The 16,662-nt window shown below is 45.2% G+C and overlaps 1 protein-coding gene across 5 annotated transcripts in view; it reads left to right on the forward strand.

Moving 5' to 3' along the window:
* Positions 1-255: 255 nt before the first annotated feature.
* Positions 256-16,662, forward strand: part of FMNL2 (formin like 2) — a 192,956-nt gene continuing 176,549 nt past the window's right edge. For 4 of the 5 annotated variants that reach the window (XM_079993244.1, XM_079993243.1, XM_079993246.1 and 1 more), the window contains exon 1: positions 257-937. In XM_079993244.1, coding sequence (XP_079849370.1) covers positions 821-937 — 117 coding nt within the window. In that variant the 5' untranslated portion in view covers positions 257-820. Of the gene's footprint in view, positions 938-16,662 lie in introns of all 5 variants that reach the window. The other variant, XM_079993242.1, reaches the window with a different exon arrangement.

Below are 16,662 nucleotides of genomic sequence, written 5' to 3' on the forward strand. Positions count from 1 at the left end.
TCCTTCCCCACCGTCACACTTGGCATCCTTTGTTCAGTGAATGCAAAACAAATCTCTCCCCCCTCTCCGTGAGGATTTCCCAAGTTTCTTTTTTCATCCATTGAAGTTCTCTTTACCGGCCCCGCGAGCCGGGCATGTCCGCGCATGAGGAGCAACCTGCGAGGACTACGCTTCCCAGCTTTCCCCGGGGCCGGGGGCGGGGAGCGGCTCCGTAGGAGGCGGCTGCAGAAAGGGGGCTTTGTGCTGGGCTGCGCGCTCGTCTGTCTGTCTGGCTCGTTCGGCGGCGGCTGCTGCTGCTGCTGCTGCTGTTCTGCCGTCCTGCGCTTTGTGGGCGCTGCGCTCGCTGCCGCGGTCGAGAGGCGCCGGCGGGGCTCCCGGAGCAGCGGACCTCTCCGCCGGAGGAGCCATGCTGCTTCCCTCAGGCGGGACCGCTCGGAGTGGAAACTGTGCAACATGCAGCAGCTGAGAGCCCGGCTGGCGGCTCGCACCTCTCGGAGAAAAGGATTGCGCCGGGGAGGCGGAGAAGGCAGCAGGAGAGCATGAGGAGAGAAGACTAGGGAGAGAGAGAGAGAGACAGACAGATCCGGGCGGCTCGCCTTGCTGTAGCTTTGATTTATTTTTTACCTCAGTTTTGTTGGCGGCGGCGGCGGCTTGGGTTGGGGAGGGGATCCGCGCGCCGCTTTCCTTGGGGGTGGGCGGGGAAGGAATAACGGAGCGGCGGCGTCGTGGGAGCCGAGAGCCGGCGGCAGCAGCCTCGCCTGGCGTGCCCTGCCTGTGAGAGAGCGGCGGACGGAGCTCCCCCGGCCCCGGCGCCGTCGCCATGGGCAATGCGGGGAGCATGGACTCTCAGCAGACGGACTTCAGGGCGCACAGTGTGCCGCTCAAGCTGCCCATGCCCGAGCCCGCGGAACTGGAGGAGAGGTTCGCCGTCGTGCTGGTGAGTGTGGACGGAGCCCCTTCTTCTTCTCTGACCCCTTAATGGAGACAGAAAGAGATGAGGAGGTGGTGGTGGTGGTAGTAGAGGAGGGGGCTTTTCTCGACCCACCCCCTTCCTCGTCCTCCCTCCTCGTTAAAAGGGGACAAAAAAAAAAGGTGTGGAAATCCTCTATCCCGTGTGGAGATGGCTCAACTGCGCTTCTTTTCTCCACACGCACGCACACCCCCCTCGAGGGGGGAAATGGGTCGCTCGGAGTTGGGCGGTGGGCGCCCAAGTGCCTGTGGAGCAGCTGATCCATTGTTTGGAAAAGGGGGAGCGGGGCAAGGGGCGGCAGGCGGAGTGGCTTTGCGGGCGAGTGAGGGAGAGAGTGAGGGGGCGTGAAGGGGAGGAGGGAGGAGAAAGAAAGAAGTGAATGGGCTTCGCTCGCTCGCTCGCTCGCTTGCACGCCCGGCCTTCCCCGTTCCTCAAAGCGGCGAGCGATTGTTTTCCGCCTCCCCCCTCCTGCTCCTTCCCCGGTGAAGGGGAAGATGCGACCCCCGGTCTGCTTTCGCAAACTGTGTGATCCCGGAGAGAGCGAAAGTTATTGCGGTGCGGCAGGCGGCCATTCGCAGTTGCTGCTGCTTCTTGCTCCTAAAGAAAGGTCCCCGTCTCGTTTGCTAGGGGGAGGTTGGGGAGAGGGAGAGAACGAGTCGGGAAACCTGGAGAGGGGAAGAGAGGGGGAAAGACCATCCTTTCCCGGTCAAAGTTGGGGAAACCCGCACGTTTTGTTGCTGTGGGCTGCTTGTTTGGCTGTGAAATCGGAGAAAACATGTCGTTTCCCGCAGCTGGGGGCGTTTTGCAGCCGGATCTGATAAAATGCACTTTCGGTGGGAAGTGAAGTCCGATTGATTTCGGCTAATTTGATTCGAGAGGAAACGTGCGTCAAGGTCGCAACTTTTACTTAAGCCAATGGGTCGCTTAGGGGCGCTGGGAGCGATTAAGTCTTGGCCCGTCCTTTGCCTTTTATTTCTCTTAATGGTTTAACAGAAGCCGCCTCACGGCAGCTGAGTTTTCACAGCAAGTTGCAAACCTTTTTTGTGAGCTGAAGAGGGTGCGCCCCCTCCTCTCTTTTGCTTCAGACTGTCTTTGGGACTTTTAATTCCACTTTATGCACTGTAAAGGAGCTGGAGGGTGGTCTTTTTCTCAGAATTATGAATTGATGGTGCCAGGTAAACGTGTAGAATTATGATCTTTACATTATTATTATTATTATTATTATTATTATTATTATTATTAACCTGTATTTGGCATAATGGTTTCTAAGCGGCATTTCCCTTCCCTTAAGTGCTGAAGCAGAGCTTGCTATTTCATACAGAAGCAAGGCAATCAACTTTTCAGTGCTGGTTTCTGCCTGTGGATTTGACTTTGCAAAACAAAAATTCTGCAGGCTATGTCCATGAATATTTAGCAGTCCAGCTATCAGTCAAAAGTGCATACAGTGATTTAAAGGAGGAAGTGCTCATAGTCTTGAAGTAACCCTGAAAGATCTCTTAAATTGCTTTGGGAGTAAGTTTGCACATTTTAAAGAAGTCAGGATTTCTCCTTTCAAGCGCTGTGAAAGTTTGCAGAGGGTTCAGGAAACACGTGCTTTGCTATCATCATCATCATCATCATTCTTGTTTCTTTACCTTTGGCATAATTTATGCTGGAACTCAGCCACTGTAGCAGTGACTTGGGTGTGTGAAATCTGAGTTCACATCCAGCCAGAAGCAATGATGTGGCTCAAAGGAAGCAGACAGGAATACATTTTCTTTTTGTCTGTACTTGTACCACTCTTACTTTTGCAATTGCATCCTGCTAGATGGAGCCTTAAGTAATAAAACACTTTTCAAAAAAAAGGTAGCAATTAAACATGCAAGAGAAGTAATTATTTTTTTCAGGGGGAGCAGTGGTGAGATCATTTCAGTTATGTCAGGTGCTTTGACCTGCGTGAAAAGTAATCTTCCCCCTTCAAACACATACTTTCCTACCACCTCTATCTATTCTTGTACTAGAACAGGGGTTGGCAAGGCTTACCGGCCATGGAGATCGTCCGTAGGCTGGACCGGTGCAGCGTGACGCCAGAAATTGTGTCTGCGCATGTCCGCGGTGCCAGAAAGCGCTTATGTGCATGCCCAGACCCTGAAAATTACACCTGCGCAGAAGTGATTTTCAGCATCTGGGCATGTGCAGAAGCGATTTCCGGTATCTGAGCGCAGTGGCGTAGCGTGGGTTATCAGCACCCGGGGCAAGGCAAGTAATTTGCGCCCCCTAACCCATGGATTTGCGCCCCCTAACACGTGGATTTGCGCCCCCTAACCCGTGGATTTCCCTAACCCCCAGATGTTGCGCCCGGTGCGGCCGGCCCCCCTGCACCCCCCACGCTACGCCACTGTCTGAGCGTGCACAGATGCGATTTCTGGTGCCGCTTGGCGAGTCCCCGTGCCACACAGTGCACGGGGGACTTGTGGAGTGGGCAGCTTGGTTCGGGGGTGGCTCGTGGGCCGGTAAAATGGTCTTTGTGGGCCAGATCCGGCCCATGGGCCGCACGTTGCCGACCCTGTACTAGAAGATCATGTAAGCCTTGATGCAGAGGTGGCTTGGTTTATTAATTCCTGAGTGCTGAAGAAAGCCATTGTGATATGTGATCTAGAACGCTTTCCCACTTACACATCTCTCCAGCAGTGTAGTTTTTGCCTGCCTCATCAATGTCCTCATGCTTGATTATAGTGCCTTTGTAAATCTGGATCATCCCGATAGCATTATTCCTTCTAATAGTGAAACAGGGCCACCCAAAAACAAAACTGATCTATTTCATACTCCTTAGGTATAAATAAAATATTAGAAATTTTAAAAATGCTAATTTAATAATAATAATAATAATAATAATAATAATAATGATCACAACTGGCTGACATAGAAACTATGAGCTTTCAGGAGGTACACAATGCTGCTGAGAGTTGAAGACATCTGACGGCAGCCCTGTTTAGGGAAGTTTTTAATGTGTGACATTTTAATGTATTTTTAAGCTTTGTTAGAAGCTGCCCAGAGCGGCTGGGGAAACCCAGCCAGATGGGTGGGGTACAAATAATAAATTATTATTATTATTAAGCCTAGACCGAAAGGGTCTTAAGGAAAGACCTGGGCAAATTCACAGTGTCAATTGTGGGCCACATTCACACCATTTAAAGCACTATGATACCACTTTAAACAGCCATGCCCCTCCCTGAATCTGGGAACTGTAGTGTAAGGGTGCTGAGAGCTGTTAGGTCACTCCTATTTTCCCCGGAGAGTTACAGTTCCTAGAATGGTTTCATGATCCTCTTTCCAGGGAACTCTGGGAGATGTAGCTCTGTGAGATGAATAGTCGTCTTTTGACAACTTCTAAAAAGTTCACAGGATTCTTTGGGAGAAGCAGTGGCTGTTTAAAGTGGTGTTTAGCTTCTTTAAAGGCAGGTGGGGCCAAACAGACAATCTAGTCTAGTATCCTGTTCTCACAGTGGCCATCTAGACGCCTGTGGGAAGCCCACAAGCAGGAGTTGAGTGCAAGAGCACTCTCCACACTTGTGTTCTCCTGCAACTAGTGTTCAGAGGCACACTGCCTCCACCCATGCAAGGAAAGGGAAAAAGGCACATTTCTCCCTTTCCTGCTTGTAGAACTGCATTCTCCCTCTTGCTATATAGTTACCAAATGCCCAGCCTTCCAGCACTATGTAGCACAGCAGGAGGACTGGAGGAGGGTGTGGGGAGAAGTATCCTGTATCCATTTCCCACTTTTGGAAATACTGAGGACTTTTTTATTTAAAAAATGCAGTTTGACTTTGGATATCTGGGGCTGATTTAAGTGCAAGGGGAGCTGACCCCTACACTGGAATTGCACCTGTTTTGGTTGAATGTAGGTAGAGATGTTTTCAAAGAGAAAACTCCAGGGAGTTAGTGGTAGGGCTCCAGTTGTTTTGAACAATACGCGATGAAGCTACTTATGGCTGAATAAATTCCACCATACTGTTCACACATCATGGTGCAAACACACACATAGAGGTCGGCAAGAATGCAGTATTTATGGTGAGTGCAGAAATTAATCACAATATAATAAAATCAGTAGTGAATGCAGTGCTGAAATAATACAACTGTCTTTTCTGTGATGAAATTCATGGGGGAGGGCAGTGGATTCTCCAATTAAAGCTGATACCTGTTTTGATTATTTCTGATTAGACTCGCTCAGATCATCACGCGAATAAGCCTGTTTGTGGAAGCACTGATACACCAAAACAGTTCATCAGCTTCCTTCCCCCAGATTCATTTCTCTAACCCGCACCTCTCGCAACCGCCTTACTGATAACAGATAACCCTTCTTCATTCTACCTGGGGCATCTCCAGCAAGGTGATGCTACAGAATCTGTGCAAGTGATGATCGGCAGTAGGAACTGATCTATGCGCACACATTCCATAGCATTGCTGCCCTGTGCAAGAGACCTCCATGTTTGTGTCTTGGGACACATTGGTTTCACATGGTGCATATATCTAGAGCTAGGTCTTGTTATTGAATAGAAGCATTGTGTAATCAGTCTGTGTGATTGGCCACTGTGTGAACAGGATTCTGGCCTTTGGTTTGACCCAGCACAAGGACTCTAGCCCACCTCTTGATCTGAGGGCCTCTGCTTGTCCTGTGCAACTCCTGCTCCATGTGGACATCGACAATCCAATACAGACAAACCAGGACAGCATTTACATGTGTTGCATCCCAAGGAAATAGATTCACAGGGACTGGGGTGGTGGGGATAGGACAGAAGTTCAATGTGAAAGTCAAATGCCACTGTTGCCAGCTTGTTGGTTGGCCTGTTAACATGAATTAAGAAGTGCATTCCCTTGCTAAAATGGTTGGGTTGATCTGGATTTTCCCAGCAGAACTCTCCTTAGACAATGTCAGCTTTGTGGGTGAGCTTTAGAATGTTGAATAACCATGAAGCCATCCAGCAGCTTAATTCATTCGTGTTATGATTGAAATGTCAAAGCTCTGGTTGTGTTGGCAAGAAAGGCTGGAGGTCCTAAAGTGAAAGCCAATGATAGTACTACCCCAGATTCACCAATCCTACTTGCGTTGATCTTTCGCTTTCCATATTTGTATCTCGGAGTGAGCATTAATGCACCCTTTTCCAAGAGATGTTGCCTGCATATTCCCCTGTTAATGACGCCTGCAGAATGCCTCTTTGTTTCAGGCTCATTTAAGATGTGTTTGAAGCCAGAAAGTAGCAGCAGCACAATCCTGCTTTCTTCTTTTTATCGTTACAGAATTTCTAAGCAGCCAGTGGAAGATGCCAACTGCTCCAAAATCTTTATTTCATTTGACAAATGGGTGCAAATTGGTAGCTGAGGTCTATCCCAGTTCTGTTCTGTTCTTTTTGTTTTGTTCTTTTAAATTATTGAGTTATTTTTATTGTCAAATTCAAAATGTTTAATTTGGCCAAATGTTTAATTTTGTACACTAGTTTTACTTTGATGAGCTCTTTTGATCTGGTTATTTTATCCTCTTAGCCATATTAAGATTTCTTTTTAATATGTTTTGATATTGGGCATCTGCGTATTGCCATCCTCAAGAGTGGCTATTAAACCAAGGAGTGCATGTGGGACTTCATTTCAGCCAGATTTCATGAGGGAAATCTCCAGAACATGTCTTCACCCCTAGATCATGGAAAGTCATATCAAGAAGAGAATCTGCAGAGTGCTATTTCATCACCACCAAATTTCCTCAGCTAGCTCCAGGCATCTAGAATGAGAGCTTCTATTTCAGAGAGTGTGCCTTCCAGGCATGTGTGAGCCTCGAAACCTGACATATCATTTTAGAAATTAATCGCTGAATACAGCAGACCTGTTCATGCATTTGGACAAATGCATGTAGACGTGTGGTGGGGAGGGGCACACATGTGAGCCCCCTTCCCAGTGTCACTTTTGCGTCAGGTCCTCTTATGATCCTTGCATGTTGAGTGAGATGGTCTGAAGGTAGAGAATAGGGGTTAAGCAGAATTCTTAAGCAGAATGGGGAGGCGTCTAGGCACGTTCTCGCTAACTGGGTGCAGGAAAGGAGGCTGTACATGCTGATCTGTTGGGGCAAATGGGGCACTGCCCCATTAACCTCAACCAGCCCCTCTCTGCCCGTCTTCTAGACTAACAATGAATCCAGGGGGTGACACTGCATGCCAGCATCCCCTTCCTAAGACTCAGTGTTGCCCTTATAGAACTCTGCAGGGAGGAGAAGTATGGGGACGAAACTAGTATTAGGTGGCTTTGCCTGTCATTGACTTTGGCTTCACCTCCTGTTGGTCTCCCTGCCATCCTCCCTACCAGTCCCAATGGGCAGCAGCCACCCCTGCATGCTGGGATGTTGGGGGCAGGGTTCTGTCTTTTGTTCCTCTCTGCTCACCACTTTAATCTCACATGTGTTTATCCCAAATGAAGTTTTAGGTTTTGAGATCCTGCATGCCTGAATAGGGCTGATACACCTAAGGAATGTGCAATGAGATATGTTTAGTCTGCATCTGGGTTGAGCAAAGTCTTGGCCAGACTTTATCTCATTGAAATCGGCGAGGTCTGTACACTTAACAGTGTGGTTTGTCCTCATAGATTACAACATGTCCTGTGCGTCAGAAATAAATATACGAAAAGTGGTGGCTTTGCATCAGGCATGTGTTACATGCAGCTCATAAAGTTAAGTAATGCCTACTAACCGTACAGGTTGGAGGGTCAAAATTTTGCTTCCTTTCTGAGACATTAGGCACAATCAGCGATACATTGAAGAACACTGTATCTGAAGAAGTGTGCATGCACACGAAAGCTCATACCAAGAACTAACTTAGTTGGTCTTTAAGGTGCTACTGGAAGGAATTTTTTTATTTTGTATTGAAGAACACTGTTAAGCATGTGAGCCACATTGATTTCAGTATGAAATGTTTTAACTAAGGACTGCTTAGACTTCCAGTTTCCCATACTTGAGTGTTAAAACTATGAAGCAGGCATGGTTATGGTGTGTGTGTGGAAACATCCAGTTCATGCATGCTGTCAAAGGTCTGGATGCATGCCCTTCCATGCATAATACTGCAAATTGCACACGGGCAATTCTCAGTCATATGTGCAGCCAGAATTCCCAAGCATCATAGGACATTCTGTGGTTTTGTGTACTGTGTATCCTCCACCCTCTGTTTACGTTTTCTTTTTTAAAAAAAATAATATTTATTAACATTTTAAAGACTGCAAAAGAAAGACAAAGAATTAAACAAAACAATACAATACAAAAACAAAATCACCACACAACACCAACCCCCAAACATTAAATTAACAAAACCAAACAAACACAATTTAAAACACATCTAATAAGTTCAGTATCTTAACTTTCATTTACTTGTTTCAACGACCTCCTCACACCTCCCTTTTTGTATTCCACTTTAATTAACTGTTTCAGCAATTCCTTCATTTTCAAGAGAGAGTTGGGGGAAAAGAAATGTCTGAATTAGCCCTCACTTTCTCTGGTGTGTGTGCACAAAGAAAGTTATGTCTCGGTCCCCAAATGATAAAGCTTGTAGCCATCTTGTACTGAGTCAGACCATTGGTTTATCTTGCTCTGAACTGTCCCCACTGACTTGTAGCAGCTCAGTAGGCTTTTTCAAGCAAGGGTCTCTCCCAGCCATACTTGGAGATGTCAGGGATTGAACATGGCACTTTTTGAGTGCGAAGCATCATCCCCTTCTAATGAGACACGAGCCCTTCCCCAAAGGAGGAAAGAGTGAAGCTGCAGTGCTTCCAGCAGGATGGTCTTTTTTCTGAGTCTTTGATAGCATTTCATGTTTATGGAGGACACATGGTCAGAAGCAGAGCTGCCATGGCGAAGGCTGCAGAAGGGATTGCTTCCTGATGAGCTGCCGCTGACATGATTTGATCATTGGCTCATGTTTTTGTGGTCATTCTAACACGAAACATCCCTTTACCCTTGAGCTGTGTGCAAATGATTTATTCTGTGTGTGGTTTAAGAGGATGTAGAACAGCACGTTTTTATTGTTATTTTGTAGTTTATGATGTGTGCGTCCACCACTTACCAAAAAAAGAAAACCCAACTAGGATGGTAAAGCTCATGTTGTGCTTAGCTTCAGAAAGGAGCAGCAGGAAACAAGTTAGCTGATGGTTAAAAAGGAAAGTGGGATCCACAGCCTCCCCATATTGGCCTATGGGTATTTTTTACCCATATCATCTTCTGCTCTCTTTCCGTCTGGGCAACATGTTCAGGGGAGCCACACGGCAGCCCCCTGTTTGCTTGTAGGCTGCTCCATTGCCTCCTTTGCAACAGTTTACACCATCATAGCGGTTGTTGATGTGGTGTGTTAGGAAGAGGGACTGCTTTACTCCAGGGAGTTGGGTGCAAAAACCTGCACCTTCCCACACAAATGCTTTAGTTCTCAGTAGGATTCAGACTAGGAAAGAAGCGATAACCCAGGCAACTTGATCTGTGGCCTAAGCCCAATTTGGGAGGGTATGTGTGCCTAAGACAGCAGTTCTCAACCTGTGGGTCCCCAGATGTTGTTGGACTAGAACTCCCATCATCCCTGAGCTCTGGCCTTGCTAGCTAGGGGTGATGGGAGTTGTAGTTCAACAACATCTGGGGACCCACAGGTTGAGAAAGGCTGGCCTAAGACTAAGTCTTGCTTCCCAGCTCCCACAGTGTGCTGTCCCAGGTGCTGATACTGAACTACCGCTTGCTATTGCCAACCTACCAGAATTGCAAGCCATCAGCTGCATCTGCTGGTGTTCCATTGCCACAGTAGCTTCAGGAAGCAGGAGAGCACTGTTACAACAGACCATAGAATTGTAGAGTTGAAAGGGGAGCCACAAGGGTCATCTTGTCCAACTCCCTGCCATGCAGGAATCTTTCGCCCAACGTGGGGCTTAAACCCACCACCCTTAAAGCCTCATGCTCTACCAACTGAGCTATCCATTAAGGCCATATGTGCCACCTGGTTTGTTTCCTGACCTGTTCCTGGACTGTCCTTCCTCTAGAGCAGGATGGGGGTCAGGGAAAGCTGTTGGACTTACATTCCCACCAGGGGTAATGGGAGTTGTACCCCAGTGACACCCAGAGTGTCACAGGCCCCCCCACCCCGATTTACAAGAACAGTGTTGTTGGACTTGGCCTCCTGCTTGCGCTTCAAACCCCAGCTTGGCTCAGCACCTCTGCTTCTTGGTTATCTGCAGCCTTGCTAGCTTATGGGACCTGGCCCTGCCAGCAATGGTCTTCCGAATCCACAAGTCATATCAGTTCCATCTATTGAGCTGAGCCCCTCATTCTAAGGAGATCCAAAGCAAACAACACACACACAGCCTTTTGGCTTCCAACAGTATTTTCTAATTTATTTTAGGAAAATGAAACAGTCCAAATTTCTCTAGGCAGTGCTCTAAACTGCACACCTTGCATCAATAAGCTTCTTACCCTAATTCTCATGGACATTTGTAGGGATAACCAATGTGGTGTTTCCCCCCACCCCCATTGTTGGGACTCCAGTTTCCATCATCCCTGACCCATAGGCCATGCTTGATAAGAGCCATAGTTCAGCAACCTGCATAGCTCATTTGGTTAGTGTGGTGCTGATAATGCCAAGGTTGCAGGTTCAAACCCCGTATGAGGCAGCTGTGTATTCTTGCATTGCAGGGCTAGATGATCCTCTGGAGACATCCTTCCAACTCTTACAATTCTATGATTCTATCATCAAACATCCAGAAGGCACCACATGGTCTATTTCTGATTTTTACAGCACCTGAAATAAAAACCGCAGAACTTTGTGTTTGCTTGTGGACCACAGCTGTAAAATGACTTGGTAATATATGCATGAAGCACCGAAATAATGTTCAAATACATAGGATGTTGTGTATGTGTATATGAATATTTTGGTAGCATATTTCCATACCAGATAATTGGCTTAATTTATTGGGACTTTACTGATGAAGGTATGAACCCATTCTGTCAAGCTGCATGTGTCATTTGCTTCTGCCTTCAGTAAGCTCGCAGTAGCCTAGAAGAAAGTAATACGCTAGATTATTTTATAAAAAGACCCCGATGCAAAGGATGACTTTATTATGCCAATGCTAGGAAAGATTAATCCATACGTCACAAAATCATTTCTTTTGGAATATATGTGTTTTGGCAGAACCCTGGAATAAAACTACAGCCTTCTGATTTTGAGGACCAGTTATTTCATTCAGATACTGCAGCTCAGGCTGAACCACAAGGGCCTAAGCATGGGAAAGACATATTTCATTAATAGGTAGAATTATAACTGGGGTAATATGTGTTCCTGGTGGTCGGAAGGGAAAGAATGAAACAGACCTTTCGTTCTCCTGTGATTCCAATCAAATTGGAAGCCCTCCTGTTCTTTATTTAGTTATTTTTAATTGAGGTATTATTTTGCACCTTCCATTTTGATGTAAAGTTTGACTTTACATTCTAGGACTTTAGAAGCTAAAGCAATTTCCCGCAAAATACTGTGTCCTGTTGGGAAAAGGCTTGCAGGTAGTTCTCGCACATCAGGTGATATTCAGAGCAGACTCGCTGAAGTATCTCTGCTACAAATATAAGTAACCATCCATGTCACCCACTGAAATTAAAAACATGCTGGAATTATTTTTTAATTTGTATTTGTTGATACACACTTATTTAACTTGGAACCGTTGAAAGCTATTTGTGCATCCTCCCCCCCCCCCATCATGTGAAATCCTGAATTAGTACCCTGAAATAAATTTTATATTTCAAGAACAGCAAAACGTACAAGCTGGCTTTTTTTTAATGAACATATGCCATTCTGCATCAACGCTGTTAATATTTAACACTACTTAAATTGTTTTACTATACTTTGAAGGCTCTACATCCTTTGAGAAGCCATGTGGTTAATTCATAACCTTTTAAACTTTATGACTTTGCATGTTTTATAATTTATTGTAATGCTTTAAAACTGTAAGCTACCTTGGGCAGCTTGGGAGAAAGGTGGTAGATAAAGGTAATAAAGAAATAAATGCACGTTAATTTTTTTTTAAAAAATGAAGTATGTGTTTGAATCCATTCTGTGTGTTATGTTTTAGGTCAAGAAGTTGAGAAAAATATTGTGCGTTGTATTTACCTCTAGTCTAGTGAATCTTCAAAGACGGTAGTTTCTGTATCATTCGTCCTCCTTTAGAAGGAGGATATAAATACCTGATTTTAAAATAAATGGCATAATTCTCAGGTTTCTCCATGGAATGCCTCTTCCTGCTAAGGGCCAACCTACACATTATCCTAACTGCATAGTATGCAGATGTGTTTCCTGACTTCCTTTCAGGCATGTCCAAAGTCCGTTTTGGGGGCCTAATCTGGCCCTCCGGTTTGTTTAAACTGCCCCTGTGGCAGTTTATTTCCTGGGGCAAACTCCTAAAAAAAGCTCAACAACTTTGGTTGGCCCCCATGGCCCTTCACTTCTGGCCCTCTTTGAAAAAAATTTGGACACCACTGGAACTTCTAAAGGGTGCCCAGGGAGGTGGGGGGTATCTGAATTCTTTCTTTCTTTTTGGAGGGGTTCACAAGACACAGGATGGGGAAGTTTATATTTCCCCTTCTCAGCTGTAACCTCTCTGAAAAAGGCCATTCCTGCTCTGAACAAAATAAAAAAATTCCTTCCAGTAGCACCTTAAAGACCAACTAAGTTAGTTTTTGGTATGAGCTTTCGTGTGCATGCACACTTCTTCAGTATCTGTTCTTCAGAAGTGTGCATGCACACGAAAGCTCATACCAAAAACTAACTTAGTTGGTCTTTAAGGTGCTACTGGAAGGAATTTTTTTATTTTGTTTTGACTATGGCAGACCAACACGGCTACCTATCTGATTCCTGCTCTGGCTACAGTTGCGTTGTGTGGGTGCTTGCTTTGGTAGCGTTTTGTGGATGAGGGTGAATTTTCTTTTTTTCTTTTGGAAGAGCTGATATCCAGTGGACATTAAAGGAAATTTGGAGGCGAAGCTGCACGCTTCATAGTAAAATCAGGCTTGGCCTCAACCATCTTTGTTTTTGTTATTTCCTTCAGAATTTTCTCACTCCTCCAGTTCTGCTAGTGGCTACAATCTGTTACCATTCAATAACAAAAACTGCTGGGGTGGATTGAGTTTCCTTATTACTGTAGGGACAAATGTTCATCGCTGTTTCTCCCCCTCCCCCACCTTTTTAAAAAGTGGTTTACGTATGCATTTTGCTAACCCATCCAAATGTTTTAATGATCACTGTTTGCAAGTAGGGTTTTTTTTTTTGGGGGGGGGGTGAGAATATCTTGCAGAGGGAGCTATATGCAAGTTTAGCAGCTGATCTGTGCTTGTTATTGCAACAGCTAGGTAGAGGTTAATAGTCCATAGCAGAGCATGCATGGTGGCCCCAGGTTCCAGCCCATAGCAGCTAAGTGATGTTGGGGGACAGAGATGCATTGCAACCAGACCATATTGACTGCAGTGGGATGGAGGCTGCCTTTGTCCCAAAGACCTGCAAATAAGGCGAACTGCTGTCTGCTCTCATTTCTACATTGAGAAGAGGTCCATTGGTGCTTGCTTCAAATCAAGGCACGATTGCTTCAAAACAGAGGATGTACCATGTCATGTGATTAAATTGAATTGCATTTGATTTTTCATCACTGTCAGGATAATACATATGTTTCCAGTTTTTCTCCTCCTTGTTCTAGCGATGGCACTTTTTGACCTACCTTTGCAGCTAAAATAAGGTAGGATGGAGTTCTCTCTAGTAGATGAGTCTTTCCTCTCCCCCCCCCATTCCTTGTTGTTGTTTTTGCCCAAGCATGGTGAAGGAGGTATTCCTAATCCCTGAACTATTTGCACTTTCTCCCTTGACACTGGCTTTCTGCTTCCCTCAGCCAGCACTGCACAGTGCAAACTTCACACCAGTGGAGGTGTGAGGCACAGTCAAGAAAATTGCTTCCAATTTGTAGGAGAATCTCCACTTAGGCTGCAACCCCAGCACAAATTGATGTTAAAAGTTAATAATGCTGTTTGGGTTGGATTTATGGTCATTTACACAATGAAGCCAGTCAATAAGTGCCCACAGGCTCTCTTTTGAGTGTGAATTGCCTAGTGCTGGGGATAATTGTTCGATACTGACAGCACATTTGTAACTAAATCTTGGGTACTTTGAGATGCGATGGTGGTAGGAACTAACCTGTGTCCTGAGTATAAAATGGCGTTGGGGAGTGTGTGAAATGAAATCTTCTCCCCCCATTTATTTTTATCAATAAAAATGGGGACATATCCTTTCTTGTTCTTTCTCTTTGCATGTGCCTCCCCTAGCACTGAGAAGCCTTTGCAGGTCATCCAAATTAACTCTCTCGTGTGCATAGTTAATAAAATTATTGGAACTGAACAGCTGTGCCCACACCACTTTGATTACCCTTTCACAATAGCCTTTCACAACCTGGTTTCCACCTTATGTTGTTGAACCCCAATGCCCATAATCCCTGACCATTGGCCGTGCTGCCTAGTTGGTTGAGATGAGAGTTGGAGTCCAGCAACACCTGGAGAACAGCAGCTTCAGGAGGGCTCTTTTAAAGCATTTTAGTAAGGGTAGGCCCAGTGAAACTGAAGGAGCAGAAGTATTGGACACACATGTAGGCATTCGGCTCAAGATCAAAGAACGGTGTCAAACGCACAAGAAGAAAACCTTGATCTCCTGAGTCTCCTCTGTCAAGCACAACATTCTTGAATTGAAATATGGAATGTCCTGTGGTCTAGCATCATACCATTTAGTAGAGATAATGCTAAGCTAGGTGGACCACTGGTCTGATAACGGCATAAGACAGTTATCTCTTCCTAACTTGCCGGTTGTTTGCACACTCCGTTTCAGACAAGGGGTCTAAGTGGGCTGCAAGGGGTGTGGTCACATTGTTGCTCCACCTGTCTAGGTCTGAGCACAATTCTGAAGGAGGTAGATGCCTAGAAGCTAATTATCAGAAGTGGTGTCTGCATCTCTTGCACCTTTGGAGCTGTTGTTAGTGAGGCTCTGCTAATAAATAATTAAACTTCCCATCACTTGTCCTCATTGGCACTGGATGTGCTTGGGACAGTATGTTTTGTGGTTCAGAACATACACATGGCTTTCCACCTTGCGCATGTTAAAGGTTGAACTGAATTTTTTGTAAAAATATACTCATTAGCCACATGTCCCTTAACATCTTTTTCTAAATGGATCCTGCACAACTGTTGCTGATTATACAGTTGGACATTTTAAGGTAAAAACAAAGCAAAACTAAAGTTAAATAATTAAGGCTGTACAAAATAAAAACTAAAAATAGTGATTCTTATTTACACAGTAGGCTGTGCATTACTTATATAGCAGGCTGTGCATTAACCTGACAATCTGGATAGCTAAAATTACGTCTTTTTTGGGAAAAATCTCAGCAATAACTAGAGTGGGCTGTTTTACTGCAGTCTGCTGTTGTGCAGTTTTTCCTTCATGTTAGTGGTGCTTCTGTAGATTTTGTTTGGGAAGGGAGCGATGCAGCAGTGGTATGCTTTGAATGAATTACATTATAAATAGAGCAGGGTTTCCCAAACTTGGGTCTCCAGCTGTTTTTCGGACTACAACTCCCATCATCCCTAGCTAGCAGGATCAGTGGTGAGGGATGATGGGAATTGTAGTCCAAAAACAGCTGGATGACCATGTTTGGGAAACCCTGAAATAGAAGTAGGTTCTTCTTTATTTGCCTCGTGAATGTTTTGTGGATGAAGTGTTGTAAAGTCGTTAGGATTCAGCAGTGAAATCATAGAAATGTAGAATTGGGAAGGGACTACTAGGGCTGTCTAGTCCAATCCTCTGCAATACAGGGATGTCTTCGAACATGGGGCTCACTGCCATGACCTTCAGATTAAGTGTATCATGCTCTACCAACTGAGCCAGCCATCTAACATGGCCCTTACTGGGCGGTAAGCCACGGTTTGTCTTCGCCATATCCAGGCTTGTAATTTGTCTCACTCCAAACAGACCATGAGTTTACAACCAAGATTTGTTCTTTGCTTACAACTCATGGTTTGTTTGGGTGAAGCAAGCCATGGGCCTGGATTCTCCTTAGGTTCCAGTAGTTCAGCAACAGATAGTTCACAGTAAGCCACAGTTTGGCTAAGTGTGCCATGCAAATGAGGTCAGAATAGAAGTTCTGGGTAGCAGAAACAGTTAAGAGAGTAGCATTTGGAGGCAGAGACTGGAAATCAGACAGTGGCTTACCAGAGTCTTTTGCTCCTGATGGACATAATCTTCTTTCTGTATATATTTTGATAACTGTAACAATTCACTGTGTTTGAGGGAAGTACATAGGTTATCCCAAGGATATGACATTTTCTTACCTAACCTTGACATAGTGATAATTATGTCATTGATATGGGAAATCTATTTTAGCTGTATGTTTTGGTTGCAGCCTCCTTTAAATCTTTACATGCAATTCATAAATGACTAATTCTGCAATGCAAAGATACCTCAGGGCTGCTTAAGATCTGAACAGTTCAGCAGGTGGATGTTCTACCTGAAGCAGACCTTTGAATAGAATCAGAAACGTTCCCCATTTCTAATACAGAGCTGTTGGCTAATAATATTAAAAGCAAAGAAGGTCATGGCCACATTGGAATGTGCTTTTTTGATTAGCTAATCATAGTGATG

The sequence above is a fragment of the Podarcis cretensis genome (assembly GCF_951804945.1).
Source record: "Podarcis cretensis genome assembly, chromosome: 1".
Lineage (NCBI taxonomy): Eukaryota > Metazoa > Chordata > Lepidosauria > Squamata > Lacertidae > Podarcis > Podarcis cretensis.